Genomic DNA, 15,962 nt, shown 5'->3' with positions numbered 1-15,962 from the left:
TATATATATATATATATATATATATATATATATTTATTTATTTATTTGCTTTTTTACCGTATTTTCTATTAATGGGCCTCAAGTAGAAGCCCAGTTCAAGGTCCAATAAGTAATAAGTGGGCCTAAAGCCCATTTGTTACATATTTCATGGGCCGCGTTTGAGAGTCCACTTTCGCAGAATCGGGGGTTAAATATGAGTCTGCGTCGCTAAGTCGGTTTGATATTTGCTTACAACTTTTCCGATCGTCTTCCCTTCGTCAACTGATTCGTTCTGAAATCAGTCATGGTGTTCCTTTCGATCCCAAATCAAAAAACCCTATTCCTTAACGTAAACCCTTCGTCTACTTCCATTCTTAACCTGAAGCGGGCAATCGAGGAGGTTTCCCACATACCCGTTTCGCTTCAGCGATTGTTCTTGTCTCAAAGCTTTCAAGTTTCAGATTTGAATGATTCTACGCTGCTTTCCCATGTTCGAGTCCATCCGAATTCAACTATAACCCTTCACGTTCCCTTATACGGAGGTATGCAAGCTCCGGTTATACCGAAACCAAGATTGGATTTCTTGAACTCTAAACCTCCACCGAATTATGTTGCTGGGTTGGGACGTGGTGCGACTGGATTCACGACTAGGTCTGATATTGGTCCTGCTCGGGCTGCTCCGGACCTTCCTGATAGGTCGGCGACGACGATTGGTGGTGCTGCCGCTGCTCCGGCTGGTAGAGGGCGGGGGAAAGGCGGGGAGGAAGAGGAAGAAGATGAAGGAGAGGACAAGGGATATGATGAGAATCAGAAGTTTGATGAATTTGAAGGTAACGATGTAGGGTTGTTCGCATCGGCTGAATATGATGAGGACGATAAGGAGGCTGATGCAGTGTGGGAGGCAATCGATAAGCGGATGGATTCAAGAAGAAAGGATAGAAGAGAGGCGAGATTGAAGGAGGAGATCGAGAAGTATCGAGCTTCGAACCCGAAAATCACCGAGCAGTTTGCAGACCTAAAGCGGAAATTGTATACTCTATCGGCCCAAGAGTGGGAAAGCATTCCGGAAATTGGGGATTATTCATTGAGAAACAAGAAGAAGAGATTTGAGAGCTTTGTACCTGTGCCAGATACCTTGCTTGAGAAGGCTAGGCAAGAGCAAGAACATGTGACGGCGTTGGATCCTAAGAGCAGAGCTGCAGGCGGGACGGAGACGCCTTGGGCACAGACCCCAGTTACGGACTTGACTGCCGTCGGTGAGGGTAGAGGTACAGTGTTGTCGTTGAAATTGGATAGGTTATCTGATTCTGTTTCAGGATTGACGGTTGTAGACCCAAAAGGGTATCTCACTGATTTGAAGAGTATGAAGATAACTAGTGATGCAGAGATATCTGATATCAAAAAGGCAAGATTATTACTCAAGAGTGTTACCCAAACAAATCCAAAACATCCGCCTGGTTGGATTGCAGCTGCCAGGTTAGAGGAGGTGGCTGGAAAGATTCAGGCGGCGAGGCAATTAATTCAGAAAGGATGTGAAGAGTGTCCCAAGAACGAGGATGTGTGGTTGGAGGCTTGTAGGCTGGCTAGCCCAGATGAGGCGAAGGCTGTGATTGCTAGGGGGGCAAAGTCAATACCAAATTCAGTGAAATTATGGTTGCAGGCTGCAAAACTGGAGCATGATAATGCCAATAAGAGTAGGGTTTTGAGGAAAGGTTTGGAACATATTCCAGATTCTGTTAGGTTGTGGAAGGCAGTTGTGGAGCTAGCTAATGAAGAGGATGCCAGGCTTCTGCTTCATAGGGCTGTTGAGTGTTGTCCTTTGCATGTTGAATTGTGGCTTGCATTGGCGAGGCTGGAAACTTATGATCGTGCGAAAAAGGTTCTTAATAGTGCAAGGGAGAAGTTGCCCAAGGAGCCAGCTATATGGATAACAGCCGCCAAATTGGAAGAAGCTAATGGGAATACTGCCATGGTTGGAAAGATTATAGAAAAGGGTATTAGAGCTTTACAGAGAGTAGGCGTGGTGATTGATAGAGAGGCTTGGATGAAGGAGGCTGAGGCTGCAGAACGTGCAGGGTCGGTTGCTACCTGCCAAGCAATTATCCATAACACTATAGGAGTTGGGGTTGAGGAAGAAGATAGGAAGAGGACCTGGGTAGCTGATGCGGAAGAGTGTAAAAAGAGGGGTTCGATTGAAACAGCAAGAGCAATTTATGCACATGCACTTACTGTCTTCTTGACTAAAAAGAGTATATGGCTTAAAGCAGCACAGCTTGAAAAGAGCCATGGTACCAGGGAGTCTCTTGATGCTTTACTTCGTAAGGCTGTTACTTATAGGCCACAGGCTGAAGTGTTGTGGCTTATGGGTGCCAAAGAGAAGTGGCTTGCTGGGGATGTTCCTGCTGCTAGATCCATTCTTCAAGAAGCCTATGCAGCCATTCCCAATTCTGAGGAGATTTGGCTTGCAGCATTCAAGCTTGAATTTGAGAATCATGAACCTGAGAGAGCTAGAATGCTTCTTGCTAAAGCTCGGGAAAGAGGAGGCACGGAACGAGTGTGGATGAAATCTGCTATTGTTGAGAGAGAACTAGGCAACGCTGAGGAAGAGAGCAGGTTACTGAATGAAGGGCTTAAACGTTTTCCATCCTTCTTTAAATTGTGGTTAATGCTTGGGCAGTTGGAGGAACGTCTTGGGCACCTGGAGAAGGCCAAGGAAGCTTATGAGTCTGGTTTGAAGCACTGTCCTAGCTGCATACCGCTTTGGCTTTCTCTTGCTCACCTGGAAGAGAAAATGAATGGATTGAGCAAGGCTCGAGCAGTGTTGACCATGGCCAGGAAGAAGAATCCTCAAAACCCTGAACTTTGGCTTGCTGCAGTGCGAGCTGAATTGAGGCATGGCAATAAGAAAGAATCCGATATTTTGATGGCCAAGGCACTGCAAGAATGTCAAAATAGTGGCATATTGTGGGCAGCCTCAATAGAGATGGTACCTCGTCCACAACGTAAAACCAAGAGCATGGATGCACTTAAAAAATGCGATCACGATCCACACGTTATTGCTGCTGTGGCCAAGTTATTCTGGCATGACAGGAAGGTTGACAAAGCTAGAACATGGCTAAACAGGGCAGTAACTCTTGCTCCTGATATTGGTGATTTCTGGGTTTTGTACTACAAATTCGAACTACAGCATGGTACTGATGAGAATCAGAAGGACGTACTGAAGAGATGTATTGCTGCAGAACCCAAACATGGTGAGAAATGGCAAATGATTTCAAAGGCCGTGGAGAACTCCCATCAGCCAACTGAGGCAATCTTGAAAAAAGTAGTAGTTGCCCTAGGTAAGGAAGAGGGCGCTGCTGAAAATAGCAGAAATTAGCTTTAACATATCTCAGATTTTCGAGCCTCTTTGCTGGTTAAGGCATGTGTGATTTATAAGAACAGCCTGAGTTTTGTTGTTGATTTATTAATCAATGGCTGAAAATTTGTGGCATATTGAGATTGTCTTGTTATCTGGTTTGCTGTACACATGGTTAACCCTTCATAGACTGTCGATGATGGATCTGCTGTTGTAACTTCTTTTACTTATTTCACTATTCAATTAGTATATTCTAATGTTTGGATATTTGGATGCTTGGGTGCTTCGTATTCTGGGACCTTAATATTTGGATGTTATATGTTGAATTCTTTACTGTTACGTGCGCATACATATCTAGTGCCTCTCGCTTACAATTAATTCATTACGTTACAAACATAATTTCAGGGTAACTTGAACTATGCATCTTTGCACTTTCTCAAACGAAACTTTCAGGGTTACTTAATTGTGTACTTTTTTGGTGCTTTCTACCTTATATACTTGGAGACTGTTAGCTTTTTCTCTTACAGTAGCTGGTTTTGGAAAAAGGATGAGTTCTTCTTCTTCACTCATGCATGCTTTAGGGGGCACATTCCTGGCCAATGTATTTGTGTTTCCTGGAATTGAACTTACAATTTGTGATACTACATCTTGTTGTATATAGATCTTTAAGTGTGATTTCTGGGTCATGTTTAAGTTCTAGTAGTCCAAATAGATGTCGAGTTGAATGCGCTCAATTAGTACCTGTGATGGATCCCACAATTGTAACACGTTTGGATGGATAATCTGATTGCTCTACGTCATTAAGTAGCAACCGTGTGAGGATGAAGAGACCAAGATGATTAGTCCCAATAGTGGGTTCAAACCCTTCAGCGGTAAAAGTTGGCTCCTTTGCAGTCGGCAGGTAGACAGCAGCATTGCATTCAAGCAAATCAAGAGGCATACCCGAGCAGTGGAAGCTATCCACAAATTGCCTCACACTGTCAAAAGCGGGCAAAGTCTAGATGCACAACAGTATTGTTTACCTTAGCTATGCCTGCTGATTTTGCTGTCATTTGAGATTTAAGGAAGTTCCTGCATGCCATAATTATATGCCGCTTTCCTGTTTCGGCTAGAGCCTTGGCCGTGGCTAGACCCAGTCCTGGGAGAGCTCCTGTGATTTTGACATTTCCTATAACTTCACATGTACAGAAAGTGGAATTCCTGATGAAGGTCCATTGTCCTTCAGAACAACAGTACCAGGGGCGTACACTTCTTTGTGGATGGAATCGTGGGAGAAAAAGAGGCTGCTTGTGAGTCATGAGAAGCAAAGAGTAGAGGGGCTGAAAGAGTTGTGGAGAGCAGAGCGATTACGGAATGAAAGTAACTGAAAAATTGGTATCTGTTTCTTATGGAGGTAGAGAACGATCTTGCTCCTGTACTTGCCACGTTGACCTCCATCTAACCAGGTTCGTCACTGGAATTCTCTCTAGATATACTTTTTTGGTTGCATATTATACTTGTTGAAGGTCAGTCGTCTAAACTATTCTAATAATTATGGGCCATTTAGCTGGAGACCCAGATTGGTTAGGTTGGTTCAAATGGTCCAGTTTTGATATCAATGTCATGATCTGCAGAATGGAGACCTTGGGTTGCTTTTGGGTAAAGTCTAAACTTTTTCCAAAGATCTCTCGAACATCTGTAAGATCTTCCTTTGCCTTTGTAATCAAATGTGCTAAGAACACAAGAAAATGGAAAAACCTTACACTCTGTTGAATGAACAGACCTGTCAAAATTAAGCCCAATCACAAAACACTTGTCCCAATTGAGCTTAAGATCAGACGTCCTCTCAAAAGTATTGAGGTCCTGAACAAAATAGTCCTCCTTTACGTCAAATAAAAGGCACCACATACAAATTGGAGCGGTGGGACAAGTTGTGGGAATGGACCACTTCCTTATATACTCTAAAACCTTTAATGAAACTTTCATCAAACTTCCTTAAGTCAAGCATGTGGTTCCAATAACAAGCTTAATACAATTTGACTGCTACATAATCATGGTGATTTTTAAAACCCACCTATTTAAGATTTAATATCCTAGGAATGCCTTTGACAACCAAAAATAGAAGGGTTTGGTACATGTCTCATAACAATAGACGTATTTTATTCATTCATGATATATGGGGTGATCTATTGTCTCTTGGACGAACGACCATGAGTCGACCTAGGGACATTAGAGCATGTGGAAAAAGTAGAGGAATTTTGGGAGGATGAGTTCAAAGTCCTATATAACTACTCTTAAATGTTCATCTAGATAAGAACTTAATTTTCATCTCAAAGGAAAAACATCGTTTGAACGAAAAGAAAATAGATCTTCGTTATCCTCATCACACAATCACACACAAGAAATCATTCAAAAGGGATTGTTACAATATGGTGTTCGTCTTTGTAATTATCGAATGCGTAATAAATATTTTCTTTCCCTCTTATGCATCTAATAATTATAATCAAAACGGTGTTTACAATAAACTAACTCATTATTGGTGGATCATAATTAAAGGTTGGAAAAATAGGAAAGGGTGATGACTGTTTGCACAATGAGTAGGTGTAATTACATCGCTATTTATCCTTTAACATGAACATTTAACTTAACGTGTAAATCCCAAAATCAAAATGAGCTTGAACTTGACGTTGAAATTAATATTGAATTTGGTTAGAAGGTAATTAATTGCAGTTAGAAATGATGGACCTTAATAGTCTATGTTATATTTATATGATATGGTAACACTTTCGGTCCTTTATTTGGAGCTGCACACTACATTATTATGACTGCCAATGTCATGTTTTTGTAATCTATCTTGGCGTCACAGATAAGAAATGGATATCATCCCATAGGCCGGCTGCTGGGGTCCATTCTTTCTCAAAAAGCTTCTCATATTTTTTACTTTATCTTTGTTTCTTGTTAATTGGGAGTTTGTTATTAACCATGCTTTTTGTTCTTTCCTTGTTTTTGTCTTTGAACTTATTATTGGGATGGGAAAAGTAAAAAGGATACCGACTTGACACGCTCATACGTTTCAATTCAATATTGAAATTATATATACTTGAGAGTTGTTGATTATTGGTTTGATCTGGTTAGAACTGTCTCTCAAAGATGCAATGAAGGACAAGGGTCAGCTTGATAATGTTCTTCATTTGAATGTTGATCATAGAACTTGTTGAGTTTTTTTTAAGGATAATAAGTCGATGAAAACACATTTAAGTTGGACTTGACACAAAAGAGTTCACTTTTTTCTGCTACTGTTGTAGGTTATGCTACGAAGAAGGGAGGGATCTGGAATTGGAGGTTGCTAGTGTTCATGTGTTGGCTACAGGTATTGTTGCTTTTCATGCTTTTCATTTGGCGCCCACTGTGTCCATGCGTGCTAAAAGCTTGGGATTTTGAGCTCCGACTCAGTTTGGGAAATTGCTTTTCAAAAGATATTTTCTTTTGGCTTTTCTCATGGATGTTTTATTCTTTGAAGTTATTATGAGCTTATGTGTGAGATCCCACGTAGGTTGGAGAGGAGAACGAAATATTCTTTATAAGAGTATGGAAACCTTTGCCTAGTAGACACGTTTTAAAAACCTTAAGGGGAAGCCTGGAAAGGAAAGTCCAAAGAGGACAATATCTATTAGTGGTGGGCTTGGGCTGTTACAAATGGTATCAGAGCCACACACCGGCGATGTGCAGCGAGGAGGCTAAGTGCAAAGGGGGTGGACACGAGGCGGTATGCCAGCAAGGACGTTGAGCCCCGAAAGGAGGTGGATTGGGGGGTCCCACATCGATCGGAGAAGGGAACGAGTGTTAGGAGGACGTTGGGCCCCAAAGGAGGGTGGATTGTGAGAGAGAACAAATCATTTTTTATAAGGGTGTAGAAACCTCTCCCTAGCAGCCACGTTTTAAAAACCTTGAGGTGAAGTCCGAAAGGGAAAGTCCAAAGAGGACAATATATATATTGTTTATACATGGGTGGGTGTGAAAATAGTGAGTTCTGATAAAACAAAACAAAACTGAAAGTGATAAAACAAAAGGTATAGACTAAATCTAAAAGTTACCAAGCCTAATTTAGTTCAATATAGTATTGTTTCTATAAATATCCTTGGCTGTCATAGGCTCACAAAGGGTGTGTTTGGGAGCTCTAGAATAAACATTTCTAGCAAAAGTACTTTAAATGTAGCTACTTTTTCATTCCTAAGAAATCATTTTGATGTTTGATTCTATATCATTGAAAATGCTTTTGAAGGGCGTTTCGATCGAATACTTGACTCAAAAGCATTCTAAAAACACTTTTAACTGCTTTGGATTTTACATCATGATATTGAGGAATACGCAAAACCTTTTGCGAAACGAACTCGTAACCATAGCTGAAGTTATGGTAAGCTTTTTGCTCTACTTCTAGTCTTAGTTTAGTTTTAGTTGCTTTGGGAAAACCAGTGAAGCAACAGAACATATGTGGGACAGAAAGCTCATCATATCAGTTATTCATCAAGCGAAATCTTTGTAAATAGAGAGAGAATATGATATGTAATGATTAATATTATATTACAGTAAGGTGGGAAGCTAAAGTTGCTGTCAAATATGAGAATTAGAGTGTCTTGGCTGAAAAACAGAGCCCCTGATGGATGATGGACTCAATCAACGAACTGTGTCCTGCTAGGCTGGCCGGCGCTGAAACTGAACATAACGCATAACAAAAAGCAAAAAAGCCGAAGAAAAACTAAACCAGACGCATGCTTGACAGTGATAGTGATAGTCTCTAGAATCTTGTGCCTTTACTGACATATTGATCGACTGATACTAACAATAGAAAAGGCCCACGGGTGCACTGCCTAGATTTGATTTGATGGCATCCCCACAAGACTGGTAAATATCAGTGCTAAGTGGACTACTGAATTTACGTAAGAATGAAGCTTTAAATGTTTAATCTTCATCCTTGAGAAAGAATGGCTTCATGGAGCAGGATGAAGAAGGGGAAGTTGCTGTTAAGTTGAATTGCTGCATCTGAAGATCAGAGGTAAATGATTCTTGATGAATTGGGTTAGCAAAAGGAAGATGTGGCTGCAGGAGGAGGTTATTGGTGGTGTCCAAATCGTCCCACACAGGGCTACCAGGGCCCCAACCGGCTGGCATCACATTGAGCCAAGCCTCTGCCATTTCTCTCCAAACCATCTCCTGTGACTTTGAGACACCCTCCCCTGCATCCTCTGCTTCGTCTTCGTGTATATTATCCTCTGCCACGGTCTCGTTATTCGGCTCTAACTCGAAGTCATTGTCGAGATTGTTGTTATTGTTTAGTTCCTTTTGAGGAGGCAGCTCTCCACCGGAAGTCTGTGAGGCTTCTTCTTTATCTTTATTCAGAAATAGTTCAGGAAAATTAAGCCTTGCATTCTCTCCTCTCAATTTGAAAGCCTCACGATCGTAGGCCAAGGCAGCGTCTTCTGCAGTGTCGAACGTGCCAAGCCATAGTCGATTCCTGTTTCGAGGAAGACGAATCTCCGCTACCCATTTCCCCCAATGTCTCTGCCTCACTCCTCTGTACAGCTTCGTGGTGTTTAAAGGCCGCACTTGAGGCCTAAACCCTCCCCTTGAGTTTGAATCAAGAGACTCATTCCAAAACTGAAGAAATTGCTGATGTTGTTGTTGTTGTTGCTGCTGCTGCTGAAACGATGCGAACTCTCCCATGAAGTAGGGCGGGTAGCCGAATCCGTATGGGGTCGAAGCAGGTGGCACCAATTGGTGCTGATTATGCGTTGGAAGAAGAGATGGGCGATGAGGCATAGGCGCCACAGACTCTGTTTTGAATTGATGAGAAAATTGGGGAGTTTCCAGAGCAAAAGGCAATAAAGCTCTAGCAGAAGAAGGGGAAGCATGAGAAACAGAGGAGGCTGGATTCAAGAAAGGAAACGACTGCTGCGAAGTAGAATCCAATGGGTGAATTGGGTCATGGTTTTCAGGGTCACGGATCTTCTTAAAAGGCCGAGGCGAAACAGAGGTCTCATCCTGCACCGGCTTGCCTTGTCGGCGGCGAAAACTCGATTCGAGATCATTGTGATCAATCTGTTTATCCTCATCCATATGTTGTTCAGTTTGGGTGAGAGAAAAGTTGGAGCAGTCACTGGATTTGAAATGGGACATTATAAATGGAACAAAACAGAGGAGGGGAAGATGTCATGAAGAAGAAGAAGAAGAAGAAGAAGAGGAAGAAGAAGAAGAAGATGAAGAAGAAGAAGAAGATGAAGAAGAAGAAGAAGAAGAAGAAGAAGAAGAAGAAGAAGAGGGCACGTGGGAATTGAGAGAGGTGAAGAAGAATCAGAAGAGGGAATGCGTTTATAAATAGGAAGAAAAAGGAAGAGGATTGGACATGCTTGGACCCACGAATCCAACTCGCATCTTTCTCTCCCACTCTCTGTTATCTTAAGCCTTAAACCAATGGCAGCACACAACAAAAAGTACGAGCTAGTGAGTCAATAATAAACACTTCCTTCACTGTTTTTCTTTTATGTTTTGAAAACACTTGCTTAGTTACAGTTCGATTAGTTGTCCATTTTGATCCGTTACGTATTGCTGTCAGTTTTACATAAGTTTTCACACCCTTATAAGTAATGTTTTGATTTAGAATCTTACAACAAGTTTCCCATCTTGGTTTAGTTGCTAATTTGGTCTATAGTTTTAAATGTAGAATTTACGATAATTTATGATAATTTTATCAAATTATCAGACAATTATAAGCTTTAAAAAATATTTGGAATGTTATCCAAATTTATTTATTGAGTAATGTTTTTTTTAATTAAATGGTGTTAGTTAATTTATTTTTATTAGGTTAAATTATTAAAATATTTTAAATGAATTGATTTAATTTTCATTCCTTAATAAATAGATTTTCAGCCAATATAAGATAATTATTCTCAAATCATGAGAATTAAAAAAGAGAAAAAAACAATAATAAACATAAATAATCCAAAACCAATAATTTGGATGGAATTATTTGTATTTCAATATCTCTAACTCATTTATCATTCAATTTAATCTTTTTCTACCAATAAATAAATAAATAACAAAATTATGATTATTACGTATTGTTTAAACAAAATATGAAGCCGCTGGGGCTTTGCTTTCGGTGGAAGCGTTCAATCCTTCTCTTTAGAAGAAAGAACCAAAAAAAGAGAGGAAAAAAGAAATGTCGGCGATGTAACTGACACGTGTCGGTGTGGACAATCATTTTAGGTTCCCTTTTCCCATGCCCTTCAAACTCTGACTCGGTCAAAAAACATGCTGAAAGAGTTAGCCTTTTTTCCACACAAAAAAAAAAAAAAAAAGGAAAAATAATCTAAAATTCTAACCTAGAGCCAATTCTTGACTTATTTATTATTATGTATTCTCAAAAATAATCTCGGAGTCGACTTCTGGACCGGTTTTTCCTACATGTTCTTGTTAATACAGTTTCTCGTAGTTTTTGTTACCGAGATATTTTTGAAAGTTTTGGAGTAGTCCATTTCAATGAGATTTAACTGTTACAGAAATACGTTTGAATGAGGTGGGTTAGATTAGTTTCATTAAATCTTTATCGATATTGTGATTAATGGATTGTCGTGGAGTCAAGGGGTTGGTGCGTTTTGTGTGGGCACGTAGCCAACCACTCCTTGTTTTTGTTGGGTGCTTTTTTCAACCCAAATGACAAGGAACGATGCATGAGTTTTGACAAAGTTAAGAATGAAATAATTAGGCCTTGTCGTTCCTATAATTTCTTGCCATTTCTTTAGCTCTGCAATTCCAATTAGACAGAAAGTGTGTGAACAGTAATGAATGGTGTTTGTGGTTAGGAGTGCTCTAGATTTGGAAAATGGAAAATTTCATTGTCATTTCGTTTTCTTCTTCAATACTTGAAAATCAAATGTATTAAGAAATGGAGAATAAGAAAGCTTGAGATCGAACCCAAGAAGTTATTCGATAGAACAAGTTTTATTTGTTTTCGTTGCTATGGTCCGAGAGGTTGACGGCGACACGTAACGAGCCAAAGTTTCCTAGTGGTGAGCTTGAGCTGTTACAATTGATATCAAAGCTAGACATTGAGCAGTGTGCCAGCGAGAACTTTGGCCCTCAAGAAGGGTGGATTGTGAGATCCCATCTCAGTTGGAGAGGTGAATAAAACATTCCGAGTGTGGAAACTTCTCCCTAGTAGATGCGTTTTAAAATTGTGAGGTTGATGATGATATGTAATGAGCCAAAACGAACAATATCTACTCTGCCAGTAGTGGGCTTAGCCTGTTACAACTTTTAACTATGGTTCATCTTGATCTCACTACTTTTAGAAAATAGGCTAATGACAGACATAAGGAAGTATTAGTCTAGACCTAGAAAGAAGAGAGTGATGAGCATGAAAATGAGAGTTTGTCTCGAGCACGATATGCCTTCTCCGGTCGACAATCCTATTAGTTGGTGTCTCCTTAGGGTGAAACAAGACATTAAGATGCGAGCTGTCAGCAACAACTAGCTAGGGCATCTCGTATGAAGGCATAAGGCATAAAAGCTAATCCTAACGTAAGGAAAGGTAGTTTAAAAGGATGAGATAAGACAAGGCAGCTAGACTATGAGATCACATATCAGTTGGAGAGGAAAACGAAACATTCTTTATAGGGGTGTGGAAACCTCTCCCTAGCAAACATGTTTTAAAAACCATGAAGGACAAGGAGAACAATATCTGCTAGCGATGGGCTTGACCATTACATAGATCGAAGGTAAATCAATTTGGTCAGTTCAAAGAAAGCATATAGACCGAGATGAACTAAAGCAAAAAAGTATAAATTTTTTATTAGTTTAGAAAAGAAATCTTTAGTCTTGAAGCAAAAGCAAAATGTAGATGCTTTTAAATCATAAAGCCACAAAGCTAAGATTATGCATACTGTGTGATGATTAGAATCAAAACATAAGCAGAGAGGAACACATTAGCCTTTATCCATTAGCTTGTTATTGTCTCTTAGATAACATCAACAGCCACAAACCAAGCAAAGGATGTTCCTAAGCTGTTCATCTCAAACATGGAATGAGTGACACTAGAAGCTATGGAATTCATGCATATATATTGGATATAAGGATTGGTTTCAGACAAAAATAAAGGGTTGCAGGAAGCGTTTGCTACTGAACAGAGCACCTTAGGACAGTGAGTTCAATAGCCGAAAGTACCACTAGCTTGCACTTATGGCCTAAGTAGCACAAGAGGAGGCACATGAATAAGCAAAGACAACCTATGAGTATTTACCTTGTGAGGTGGTCTTTGCTTTTTTTTTTTTTTTTTTTTACTTGAGATCTGTGTTTAGGTGATCGATAATGAAGTGGTATTGCGAGGAAAATGTGAAAAGTATCTCCATTAGAGAGTAAAATAAAGCATGACATTATAAGTTTTCAAGCAACGGGAGGAGACAAGACTCTGTTGGCGTGATTTTTGAAGAATGAGTTAATAACTCATAGGTAGTGGCTCGGTTATATAAACCCACTAAAATTATCTCAAAAGCAAGTCTTTATGTACTCGAGGATTCAACGTGAACAATCCATAACTAGGTGAAACTAAATGTATGTCCGAACTGACTGATGTGCAATGGGCAGAGCACCAAGGCCCAAAACCCAAAACAAGCCTCACACTTGCCTAAAACAAGCCAGACCCATCTTGGCATACGCTTTAATGAATCAATTCCTTCAACTACACGAATGTACAGTTCAATTATCCTCATGTTTTTACATGATTTGCAGGGAAATTAACACCCTTTTGCTAGCTGAATCCAAAACTAAGATTTGAGGGTATTATTTTGAAGGTGTTGTCTTCTCAAAGCCATGAACTTTGCTGCAATATCATCATAATCTGGCAACTTTGGATGAACATGGGTAGGTTTCTTATCCGGGCATGAATTTGTACGACAAAAATTCACTTTCTGGCTCTCTTTTGGTCGTTCTGTTGGCATTGTCTCTGCCCTTAAATAAAGAGCCTCCCTTTTGTTCCTCAATGAACTTGAAAGCTTCATCTCTTCACAATTCTCCATGGCGTTTGATTTTGTATCATTTGCTGCAACTTTCTTGTTGCCATTATAAGTGAAGACATCATATGTTGTAGAACTCAGATCAGAGCTTGATGGCAGCTCACTTCTCTTTGTCCTCCTCCTTCCTGGTTTCTTGTAGAAACTTGCCCATTCCATTTCCTTATCTGTTGCTCCTTCTGATCCATTTTGAACGGTTGTAAAGTTTTTGCCTTTGATTTGGTGCTTTCCCTCAGTCCCCATTGATCCTTTGACAGAGATTTTTGAGCTGGAATTCTCTATGTCAGTACGAGATTCAGTTGGATCAGTGTCAGTTTGGTTGGAACTGTGTTGGGTAATATCTGTCTTTGGGAGAGTGGCGGCTGTCTTGAATTTGAAGAGTCTCTGATCTCCCTCTATGTTGGTTGAAGAACATAGCTCAACCACATCGTCAAGATAAACAATCCTTTCCTCTGGGAACTGAGGCAAACTGTCACAAGAACTGCTTGTTCCTGAATTAGCTTGGTTTATGTGTTGGTCTGGTTTTTCATCAGCTTTTGCAATCCTTGCCACTACCTGAGTTGTTCCACAATGACCAATAAACAAGAAAATGTTTTAAAATTTGAAATGTTTTCTGTAACGGCCTAGTTCACCACTAGCCGATATTGTCTTCTTAGGAATTTCCCTTATGAACTTTCCCTCAAAGTTTTAAAACGTGTCTACTGCGGGGAGAGGTTTCCACATTCTTATTAGGAATGCAGCTAGGAAGAGGTTTCCACACCCCTTATCAGGAATGCTTCGTTCCCCTCTTCAACCGACGTGGGATCTCACAATCCACTTTTTTTGGGAGCTTAACGTTCTCGTTGGCACACCGCTAGATGTCGGGCTCTGATACCATTTATAACCGTTTAAGTCCACCGCTAGCAAATATTGTCCGTTTTGACTCGTTATATATCGCTACTAGCCAAACATATTTTAAAACCGTGAGGCTGACGACGATACGTAACTGTTAAGAATAATAAAACATAAGTGGGATCGAAAGTCCCAGAAATAGAAGTGGGATCGATACCATTTCTTGTACTTTCGATCCCACTTATGTTTCATTATTATTAACATGGTATCAAGACATCATTCTTAACATGATATCAGAACGATATTTACTAGCTATAGACTTGGACGATTACGTTTTCTTATTGTCTTGTCCAAGAATTTCAAATGTTCTCTTAAGAAATATGAAAACTACGGTGAAACGGGTTCAACCGACCTGATTTTGGTGCCAATCTGAACGGTAATGTAGAGCTAAAAGCTGAGGTTGGAGGCAATCTCTAGCAATTTCATTCATCATTCTCTGCTTATCATCATCCGACACAGAATTTATTAAGAGCTTCTCTTTTATCTGTAAACAAAATTAGTTGGCTAATTAGCTAATCCTCAAACTAATCTGGGACCAAAACAGAGCATAATATGAACTTTACTGCACCTGGCAATTTACAAGGTTTCCTGGACCAAGCTGAACGGCAGAACTTTCAAACCTACGCCCATAACGCTCTCCAAACAGCTTCCTTATATGCTGCAGCTCCGGAAGATCCCCACATCTCGCTGCGGCAAACATGAGGCTTGAAACTGCTTCATTAACATCATTGGGACAGTCCCTAAACACGAAACCAAATCTTGGTAATAAGAAACAGTTCAAAAAGCTAATGAATTCATTCGAGAATCAAACTGTAAAAACTGTACTTGTGTTTGCGTATATAAGATAGATTTAGGAGTATGAATTCACAGAAATTGTCCAAAATTTCATACGCCACCACTCTGTTTTCATCTTTTACTATCTGCTCCACCTGAAACAGAGGATTTTAATTCATGGGTGTTCTTTGGAATCAAACAATTTGATCAAAGTTGGAAGCTTTTGAAACAATTTGGTTGGTTTTTGACGTACCCTGTTGAAGGCGGTTTGATCATACCCATTTTTAATGAGTTGCACGACATCTTCCTTCATTTGCTTCGTGATTATACCCTTTTTGTTCTTCAGCAGCTTGAGGCGGCATTGAACTTGTTTGATCAGCTTCTTACTGCAGCCAAGACAGGCAAATCAAAACGACATACCCATGTAACAAGAACAAGCTTGAAAGTCTGCAACATTTTCATTACCATTTGGAAGCTTTTCGCCATCCGAAGAAGATCCCAAACATGTTGGTGTGAAAGTTATGAGAATCTTTGAAGGAATTATGAGGGAATTAAGGAATGAAGTTGAGATTTATAGTGATTATATGGTTTAGTTCGAGGAGGATAAGGAAGAATGAAAGGACTGGTGGTGACAGTTGGGCTGATAGAAGAGGGGGAGTTGTATTTATGGAGAGTGGGTAGGAAATTGTAGAAAAGGAGAAAGGGTAGTGGGAGAGAATGAAGGAAAAAACGACAGTTTTTGTTCTAGTTGGAACCCCTTTTTAACACATGTCAAATCATAAGCTTAGCAGCTCCTCTGTCCCACTTTTTTGCTCACAACCACCTTAAAAACTTGTTAACTTTTATTGGTTCCACTCTTCGAATCTCAAAGTCCACTCTTCAACTTTGGAGCCTAATGTTTTTACTGGCATATACCGCTC

The 15,962-nt window shown here is 40.0% G+C and overlaps 3 protein-coding genes across 3 annotated transcripts; 1 reads left to right on the top strand and 2 right to left on the bottom strand.

Annotated features, from left to right (window-relative positions):
- Nucleotides 1–218: 218 nt before the first annotated feature.
- On the top strand, nt 219–3,601 carry EMB2770 (pre-mRNA splicing factor-like protein). The gene has a single exon (XM_023677199.2). It carries the CDS (start codon nt 284–286, stop codon nt 3,353–3,355), a length of 3,072 nt encoding a protein of 1,023 aa, XP_023532967.1. The 5' UTR covers nt 219–283; the 3' UTR covers nt 3,356–3,601.
- A 4,204-nt stretch (nt 3,602–7,805) lies between these two features.
- On the bottom strand, nt 7,806–9,903 carry LOC111795746 (uncharacterized). The gene has a single exon (XM_023678312.2). It carries the CDS (start codon nt 9,485–9,487, stop codon nt 8,273–8,275), a length of 1,215 nt encoding a protein of 404 aa, XP_023534080.2. The 5' UTR covers nt 9,488–9,903; the 3' UTR covers nt 7,806–8,272.
- Nucleotides 9,904–12,993: 3,090 nt separating this feature from the next.
- LOC111795916 (Ist1p) lies at nt 12,994–15,736 on the bottom strand. Its single transcript, XM_023678556.2, has 6 exons — nt 15,508–15,736; nt 15,296–15,428; nt 15,094–15,197; nt 14,837–15,008; nt 14,621–14,752; nt 12,994–13,932 (listed from the first exon to the last, which is right to left on the bottom strand). Exons 1-6 carry the CDS (start codon nt 15,546–15,548, stop codon nt 13,132–13,134), a joined length of 1,383 nt encoding a protein of 460 aa, XP_023534324.2. The 5' UTR covers nt 15,549–15,736; the 3' UTR covers nt 12,994–13,131.
- Between the last annotated feature and the right edge of the window lie 226 nt (nt 15,737–15,962).

The sequence above is a fragment of the Cucurbita pepo genome, chromosome 5, assembly GCF_057944985.1.
Source record: "Cucurbita pepo subsp. pepo isolate OVF chromosome 5, ASM5794498v1, whole genome shotgun sequence".
Lineage (NCBI taxonomy): Eukaryota > Viridiplantae > Streptophyta > Magnoliopsida > Cucurbitales > Cucurbitaceae > Cucurbita > Cucurbita pepo.
Note: the sequence above shows the minus strand (reverse complement) of the source record. Positions and strands in the feature narration are given on the sequence as shown.